Source organism: Rhineura floridana, chromosome 7 (assembly GCF_030035675.1).
Source record: "Rhineura floridana isolate rRhiFlo1 chromosome 7, rRhiFlo1.hap2, whole genome shotgun sequence".
Taxonomy (NCBI): domain Eukaryota; kingdom Metazoa; phylum Chordata; class Lepidosauria; order Squamata; family Rhineuridae; genus Rhineura; species Rhineura floridana.
Window position 1 is genome coordinate 59,950,841 of NC_084486.1, and position 9,668 is coordinate 59,960,508.

The 9,668-nt window shown below is 42.1% G+C and overlaps 1 protein-coding gene across 2 annotated transcripts in view; it reads right to left on the reverse strand.

Moving 5' to 3' along the window:
• DOCK1 (dedicator of cytokinesis 1) overlaps positions 1 to 9,395 on the reverse strand; it is a 702,192-nt gene extending 692,797 nt beyond the window's left edge. The window contains exon 1 of one of the 2 annotated variants that reach the window (XM_061635676.1): positions 9,061 to 9,395. In XM_061635676.1, the coding sequence (XP_061491660.1) occupies positions 9,061 to 9,259 (199 nt within the window). In that variant the 5' untranslated portion in view covers positions 9,260 to 9,395. The remainder of the gene's footprint in view (positions 1 to 9,060) is intronic. The other variant, XM_061635677.1, reaches the window with a different exon arrangement.
• Between the last annotated feature and the right edge of the window lie 273 nt (positions 9,396 to 9,668).

Sequence of the window (9,668 nt, forward strand, 5' to 3'; positions counted from 1 at the left end):
TTGATAGATGTTCAAAATATAGACATAAATTCACTAACAGGCAAAAAACCTTGCGGTTTAAGAACATACCTATAACCCACAGATATTTCTATCAAACTTTAAAAAGCAGGGAAATTGGGCAGCTATAGTGAATACACCAGGGGAACAGGAGACCTTACCTCCTCTCTGAGATATTGGATTGCCCTACAAATTTGGCAAAACGCAAACCCAATTTGGGTTGGTCTTTCACAGTCCAATCCACTTCCGGAGTAGCTTGGAAGAATTTGGTAACATGTGCCTCTGAGCATATGGTGAGTGGTGGCAACACCTGCCATCTCCAAAGGTGGAGAATTGTATTTTTGTATGTTTGTTGTTCTTCTTTTTACTTTGCTTCTTTCCTGTGTTACTAATGTTTCTACAGAGAATCTAATCTAGAAGATTTTATTTCTCTCATTTTTCATCCTAGAAAGGGGAGGGGGAAGGGGGAGGGGATTGGAAGGGGATGGAGATGGGTAGGGAGGGGATAGGAGGAGAAGTGAGGGTGGGTTTGATCATATGCATACTTTTTGAGTTCAATTGAATTTATTTCTGTGCAATCATGGTTGAAAATGGAAATGGACTGCCTTCAAGTCGATCCCGACTTATGGCGACCCTATGAATAGGGTTTTCATGGTAAACGGTATTCAGAGGTGGCTTTACCATTACCTTCCTCTGAGGCTGAGAGGCCGTGACTGGCCCAAGGTCACCTAGTGAGCTTTATGGCTGTGTGGGGATTCGAACCCTAGTCTCCCAAGTCATAGTCCAACACTGACCCGGGGGAGGGGCAGAGAGGGGAGGATTAGGGGAGGGGAGGAGATTGGGTGGGTGGGCACTGGGCAGAGGGGAAGCCCCTTACCTTTCCAAAAGGAAAACATTGTGAACAGTATCATTGCTTTTCAGCGTTTCCCCCACCTTTTTATTCTACAGCAGGCACATGTAGCCTCCCACACAAAGCTGTCACCGGCCACATCCACACCAGGCCTTTATTTCACTTTGGACAATCATGGCTTCTCTCAAAGAATCCTGGGAAGTGTAGTTAGTGAAAGGTTCTGAGAGTTGCTAGGAGTCGCCCTGTTCCCCTCACAGACCTTCGATCAGAGTGGCTGACTGTTAAACCAGTCTGGCCACTGGAGCTTTGTCAGTGGAATAGGAGTCTCCTCTCAGCACCCTTCACAAACTACACTTCCCAGGATTCTCTGGAGGAAGCCATGACTGTCTCAAGTGAAATCAAAGTGTGGTGTGGGGGTGGCCCCCTGATTAGGCAAGCCCAGCAGCTATGAGTCTGGCTTTCAGAACATTAACGGTTCTCACTGAGCATGCCCGACATTATAATTGGGTTCAAGCCCAAATTTATTAGATTAATTAAAAATCACCCAGTCATTTTTTTAACTTTTAAACTGCAGAAGATGAAAGTCATAGTATGGACAAGGTCAGTAATAGGATTACAGGTATTCTGTGAACATGGCTGGTTTTTAATGAATTTCAACAGATTATGAGAACTCAGAGAAAAAAGTCCAAAAGGGCTCTCAGGCTTTTTTTCTCTCTTTCTTTGAACTCCCTGTTGTCTGACAGTTTTGTGTATTGCCATGAAAATTTACAGGGTTGTTAAGCAAGCATTTCTGAGTTCAGGACTATAAGTTCTGTAAAGTTTTGTTTTGAAATGAGCTTATGGGAAGCATCAGAATGGCATGGGGGTTATTTTCAATTTAACATTGCGGAATGTGAAAAATCCATGCTTTATATAAAATATGAAACTTAACTTATCTATCCAAGGCTAGTCCAAAAGCTGCTGATGTATCAGCAATCCCAGTTCTAGACTACTCTAGAAAAGAGCTGGGTATACCATAAAATCCAAGTGTGTGAGAACCAAACTCCCATGTTTTAAAGCACAGGGCTTCCTTCAATTTAATCTTCATGTTACGTAACTTGAAGAAATAATGTTGGAGATAAGAGTTGGAGGTGTCCTAGATGACACCCTTCGCAGCCATTGCATTTCTGTAGTACTCCCATACACTGCTAAGAGAAAATGTGCTTTTCAAGGAAATCAAAAAGTGCCTCACAACCCAAAGCATGACATAGTTTCAAGAGGTTTAACAAGTCTTAATAAGGATATCATCAACATGCGTGTTTCTTATATAATCTACTGATGACATTCATCCTGTTAAGAAACAATGCATTTCCCCCATAACTACCATTTCTGGCCCTTCTTTATTCCAGCATGAAGCACTTCAGGATATGAAGCTGAGTCACCCTTACAACTGCATTCAGTGATAATATTTATAAACTGCATTACAATGCCTTTTGTTCCAAGGCAGTAATTTTTTCTTCAGTATATGCAATGGATATTCTGGATGGTTTATACATCGCACACCACAAGATTAGTTTAGCAGAGGGGAAACAGCTTTTCAGGGACATTTATACTCCACTACAGTAACACACTGACAGCCCAACCTTTCAGTACAGATACAGGGAATAAGTTATTGAGATGTATATCACAACCAGGAAGTCTCTGGAACATGAGAGATTAAAAAAACCAGTCACGCACAGGAGTGTGTAGCTCAAAAGGAAAGACTATTCTCTGCTGCACTCCCAAGACTGCAGTAGAAATTACAAAACCAATGAATAAATTCAAAGAGTTCTGTAGTTCTGTCACTAACCGATGGCCCTGCTTAAAGGTAGCATATGCATTAAAGAGAAGGAGGTTACAACTGGGTTTACTTTAAGCCATGGCTTTCAATGGATTTAAAATAAGCACAGCCTGTAATGCTGGTGCAAATCATAACCAGTGCTGATATGGCAAGCTGAGCCAGGTTATCAAACCAGCATCAATGCATGAATTTATTCTGCTACAGCAGCAACAGGGACCTCTGGCACGTGTGGCATAAAGGCTGTAATATTTAGCAACAGATTTCGTTTTAGTAACATCAGCTGGAAGAAGTGCTGCTGTGATCACAGAAATGACTGCTATGTCCGTATATCTGCAAACTAGTCCTCACTAACTGTTCACTGTATGGTTGACATACCTGAATACATGATCACATCACCGAGTTTGACAATGTAAACAGTCCAAAAAAAAATAAAACATGGCAGACATGTCTCACTTGCCAAGCAGAGATATGTCACTGTAGTTGTGTCAATATATTACTTTAGCTACGTGACAAATAACTTGCTTGCTTAAGAGGATTTGTGTATCATTATTGGATGGATGAAAACCATATCAGATGAATCACAGCTATCATACATCATACAACCATAGGTACGCTCTTAGAACACACAAAATAAATATAGTTTCTTCCCATGTAAGAAATGAAGCAGTTAAGGCAGCAAACTCCCAGATACCTAGCAGCTATGGGAGGGAAGTGAAAAGACAGCCAAGTTCCATGTACTTGCCTGTGGTCTACCAATTATTATGATCCTTTTTCTATCCCAGTAAGCAAGAACAGCAAGTTCAAATTGGCCTGTAGGGCTATAGCCAAAGGAAACCATCAAAAGGCTGCTCTAGGGTGGGAGGGCAAGAGAGAGCGACCCAAAACTAGCTAGTCTGAACATCAAATTATTCTGGTTTCACACAGTTTAATTTTTCAGCTCTCAAAAACATGGGGTTGTATCCAATGCTGTACCAGCCAGATTCTGTCAGTCCAAGAGGGCTTCCATTTCCTCTCCTTCCTCTGTGTGCCCCAACAATCTGCTATAAAGGGTCCCCCCAACCCCCAAGAGCTGATTTTAAGGGTCCATGGGGGATTGGAGAGGAGAGGAAGAGGAAATTCCATTGCATCTACCAGGCTGGCACAGTGAAAAGGCCTGGATTGGGCATGCTGTAGTCACATAACAGTAGAACTTCCCCACCAGTGGAGAGTGGAAGGCAAGCAGGGTAGAGGGACAACTCCATTTCAGCTAAAACCCCACCACGTTAGAGGAATCAGGGTTTTTTCCATCTGTCCACAATTTCTCATATTAGGAACTTGGTATGAAGTTCTAGACAATAATTCAGACTCAACACTCATCCCCAAAATTAGGCTGTATATTTCAAATGTTTAGAGCAATCACTTAAAAGCTTCATTTATCTACAATTCTCTCTGGAGCTCAGCAAAAGACGTGTAGGTAACAAGTACCAAATATTCCTACTTCTACTCTCAAGCAAGTGTTCTAATGAACTGATCAATTTTAGGGATTTAATCTGAATTTTTTTTCTCGTTACCGAAAAATGTATATTCTACATCACATTAAAAAAACAGGCCTTCAGAAAGCACATCGAAGCAACAGCACAAAGTAGCCTTTTCAGCAATATTTTATATTGTCTTACACATATTTGATGTAAAAGGAGACTTATAAAGGTAGGCAGGGCCCTCTTCCCCCCTCAGTTTTTATACTTCAGCATGAAACATACCAAACAAATTGTATTTCCAATCACTAGAAGAAAGCAAGATAAAATTCTAGGAAACAACATCATAACACAATTCAAGGTACAAATCCTCTCTCCCCTATACAGTTGTTGTTTGTTGTTATGTGCCTTCAAGTTGACTACAACTTACGGCGACCCTATGAATCAGCAACCTCCAAGAGCATCTGTCATGAACCACCCTGTTCAGATCTTGTAAGTTCAGGTCTGTGGCTTCCTTTATGGAATCAATCCATCTCTTGTTTGGCCTTCCTCTTTTTCTACTCCCTTCTGTTTTGCCCAGTATTATTATCTTTTCTAATGAATCATGTCTTCTCATGATGTGTCCAAAGTATGATAACCTTAGTGTCATCATTTTATCTTCTAGTGATAGTTCTCGTTTAATTTGTTCTAACATCCAATTATTTGTGCTTTTCGCAGTCCATGGTATCCGCAAAGCTCTCCTCCAACACCACATTTCAAATGAGTTTTTTTTCTTATCCGCTTTTTTCACTGTCCAGCTTTCACATCCATACATAAAGATCAGAAATACCATGGTTTGAATGATCCTGACTTTAGTGTTCAGTGATACATCTTTGCATTTGAGGACCTTTTCTAGTTCTCTCATAGCTGCCCTCCATAGTCCTAGCCTTCTTCTGATTTCTTGACTATTGTCTCCATTTTGGTTAATGACTGTGCCAAGGTATTGATAATCCTTGACCAGTTCAATGTCCTCATTGTCAACTTTAAAGTTACATAAATCTTCTGTTGTCATCACTTTATTCTTTTTGACGTTCAGCTGTAGTCCTGCTTTTGTGCTTTCCTCTTTAACTTTCATCAGCATTCGTTTCAAAACATTACTGGTTTCTGCTACTATAATGGTATCGTCTGCATATCTTAAATTACGGTATTGATGTTTCTCCCTCCAATTTTCACACCTCCTTCATCTTGGTCCAATCCCGCTTTTTGTATATGTTCTGCGTATACATTAAATAAATAGAGTGATAAAATACACCTGTTTCACACCCTTTCCTATTGGGAACCAATCGGTTTTTCCATAGTCTGTCCTTAAGGTAGCCTCTTGTGCAGAGTATAGGTTGCGCATCAGGACAATCAAATGCTGTGGTACCCCCATTTCTTTTAAAGCATTCCATAGTTTTTCATGATCCACACAGTCAAAGGCTTTGCTGTAATCTATAAAGCACAGGGTGATTTTCTTCTGAAATTCCTTGGTCCATTCCATTATCCAACGTATGTTTGCGATATGATCTCTGGTGCCTCTTCCCTGTCTAAATCCAGCTTGGACATCTGGCATTTCTCGCTCCATATATAGTAAGAGTCTTTGTTGTAGAATCTTGAGCATTACTTTACTTGCATGGGATATTAAGACAATAGTTCGATAATTACTGCATTCCCTGGGATCCCCTTTCTTTGAGACTGGAATGTATATGGAACGCTTGTAGTCTGTGGGCCATTGTTTAGTTTTCCATATTTCTTGACAGATTTTTCTCAAAATTTGGATAGATTCAGTCTCAGTAGCTTGTAGCAACTCTACTGATATGCCATCTATTCCTGGTGATTTGTTTCTTCCAAGAATTTTAAGAGCAGCTTTCAACTCACATTCTAAAACTTCTGGTTCTTCATCATACGGTTCCTCCATAAATGAATCTGTCATCCTGGCATCTCTTTTATAGAGTGCTGCTTCCATCTTCCTTTTATTTCATCTTGGTCAGTCAGTGTGTTCCCCTGTTGATTATTCAACATCCCTACTCGTGGTTTAAATTTCCCTTTCATTTCTCTAATCTTTTGGAACAGGGCACTTGTTCTACCCTTTTTGTTGTCCTCTTCTATTTCTATACAGTCACTATTGTAAGAAGAAGAATATAAAGATCAACTAAGGAACAGATCTGAGGCTTTAAACTTAGTTGACAGGGAACCAGAAAAACTATGGAGTGAAGGCAGAGACATTATCATGGAAGAATGAAAAAAGACAATACCTCAATGGATGACTGAAGTTACTCTTAAAATGGTTAAAGAGAGAATGAAAGCAAAAGGACACAGAAACAGTTAGAACCCTAAATGCAACTATACAGCAACTAGAACACAGAGACAAAGGAACAAAGAGTTATTGTCTAGAAATAGAAGATGGAACCAAACATGGTAGAACAAGAGCCCTATTCCAAAAGATTAGAAAAGTTTAAGGGAAATTTAAACCAAGAGTAGAGTGACCAATATAAAATAAAAGGAAGATGGAAGCAATACACTGAAGAACTCTATAAAAGAGATGCAAGGATGACAGATTCATTCATGGAGGAACCGTATGATGAAGAACCAGAAATTTTAGAATGTGAGGTGAAAGCTGCTCTTAATATTCTTGGAAGAAACAAATCACCAGGAACAGATGGCATACCAATAGAGTTGCTACAAGCTACTGAGACTGAATCTGTCCAAGGGGATCCCACAGAATGCAGTAATTATTGAACTATTGCATTTATATCCCATGCAAGCAAAGTAATGCTCAAAATTCTACAACAAAGGCTCTTACCATATATGGAGTGAGAAATGCCAGATGTCCAAGCCGGATTTAGAAAGGAAAGAGGCACCAAAGATCGTATCACAAACGTACGTTGGATAATGAAATTTCAGAAGAAAATCACCCTGTGCTTTATAATTACAATAAAGCCTTTGACTGTGTAGATCATGAAAAATTATGGATTGCTTTAAAAGAAATGGGGGTGCCACAGCATATGATTGTCCAGATGCCCAACCTATACTCTGGACAAGAAGCTACTGTAAGGACAGAATATGGAGAACCCGATTGGTTCCCAATCAGAAAGGGTGTGAGACAGGAGTCACCCTATTTGTTTAATCTACATGCAGAACATATCATACGGAAAGCAGGATTGCACCAAGATGAAGGAGGTGTGAAAACTGGAGGGAGAAATATCAATAATTTAAGATATGCAGACGATACCATACTATTAGCAAAAACCAGTAATGATTTTAAACAAATGCTGATGAAAGTTAAAGAGGAAGTAAATTCAATCCTGTCCAAACACAATTCATTCTAATCTAAGGATCAATAGCTCTACTGTCTTGTCTAGATTAAGTCTCAGTTTGGTAGTCTACATCCAGTCCACTACTGATACATCAGTTCATATTGGCTTGCTAAGTGAAACACAATCAATAAAACAGTTGTTCCACAGATTAGAAACAGATTCAGCTTTCTTTATTAATCACAATATTCAAATGAAAATTAAAGAACAAACAAGGCACACAAATTTGGTAGTGGATTCACAGGGTCGCCATAAGTCGCAATTGACTTGAAGGCATATAACAATGACAGTTGACTGAAGCAGTGACCAGATTAAATCAGGCAGCATTTTTAAATAAGTGTGGGTGGGTGTGTAAGGAAGTGAAGTGAAGTTAGAGCAGGAGAAAGAAAAGGAAATCCCCTAGTGTACATGGAAGCAGTATAGTCTCACACGAAAGGGAATGCCTCTTCCAGGATGCTTCCAATATATATGCATCATTTAAAAATAATGGGGGAGTTGCCCTTCACTGCTTTGTTTCAATCAAATGCAAAGTTATGCAAACTTGATTAAAACTCACAAGGTAAGTAAATCACCTAAGGTTTCAATACACTAGTAAGATTTAATTCCCATCAATTCATCCACTGCAGGACGATTCAGGGGAGGATGAAGCGCTGCCTCTACATTCAGCAAGAAGTTTTACTGGAGCCGGCATCCAGCCCCCAGCTGGGCTTAGAGACAACCACCTAGCAGTGGCATACAAGCATCCTCCTGAGCTTGTACAGTACGCAAGAGAAGTCTGCTTACTGGACATAACGTTTCCACTCTCTTTTTTTCAGGCACACAAAGAATCTTGCAAGTAGTCAAACAGGAAGCTAGGACAACGGAGTGCAATTTATAGGAAAGAAAAGACACTCAAATCTAACACTTGGAAAAGGACACGGAGGATCCACTGGATCGCGATTCCCGCACAAAATCGCTTTACAGAGCACCAGCCTCATGGGGTGGGGAAAAACAGAAAGGGGCGGAATTGCCTACCACTGGACCAAGAGATCCAGGTAGTTTTGCACAAAGATCGGATATCCATGAAGTGGGGGTAGGGAGGAAGTCACCCGGAGGCAGCCAAGGGGCACAGAAACACAAGCCGCTCCTTCGGGAGAAAACGCGCTTTCCAAAGTGAATCAGAGCCAAACAACAGCCCCTCCACACCCCTTCCTTCACCGCGCGGCCTTTCCTAAAAGGAACAAGCTACTTTCGCTCTCTCCCTCTCCGTCCTCCTGCTTGTTCGCCTCATAAAACGACCACAACTGCAGAGTCTCTGGCAAACGCTCCTCAAGACAAGAATGCTAGACTCTCGGGGGCAGCCCACGGAGACAATGAAGCCGAGGCAAGGGAAACAAGGCGAGGCAGTCTCCTAAGGGGGAGCCGGGTAAAGAAGAGCACAGAAGCGAGACGGCGCTTTTCCCCTTTTTTGGGGGGGGGCGCTCCTGAAGGCAAAGGGAAGCCTCTCAACAGTTTCGCACCAACCACACTAGCAAACCTGGCAGGAAGTTTGCACGACCAGCAAGGAAAAGCGCAACAAGCGGGACGAGTCCAGGGAAGCCGGAGGGCGGAGAAAGAGAAGACGCTCACCCACGCCGTATTTCTCCTCCCGCTTAGTGGGCACCCAACGCGTCATGGCGCAGGGGAGCCCAAGACTGCCAGCCGTCGGGGAAAGCCGGGGCAAGAATACACACAGCGGCGAGTCTAGCGGGCCGCCATTTCCCAGCCTGGGTAGCGGCCGGAACGGGACAAGGAGGAGGAAAAAGTTTGCAGGCAACGGAGGAGTCATGTGGTACAGGCGGAGTCAGGGGTTTGGAGGCCTCCCAGTCCCTGCCTGATGGGAAACCCAGGCACTTGCCGCTGGGCTTCGAGTACGCTCATTTAGGCGCCGCTTCCACGCAGCCCTTCCTGGTTGGGCCCCTTGCCTCTTATTTTGCTTCACTGCACTTCCTTAGACACACGCGAGAGCATGCAGCGAGCGCCTCTCCCGAAAGCGACCCTGAAAACACCGCCCCATGTTATCCTTCCTGCAGTCCAATTCCATGCATGTTTATTCGGAAATAAATCCCATTAAGTTTAGGATGCTTGTAGGATTATCAATACCTCGGCACAGTCATTAACCAAAATGGAGGCAATAGTCAAGAAATCAGAAGAAGGCTAGGACTGGGGAGGGCAGCTATGAGAGAACTAGGAAAGGT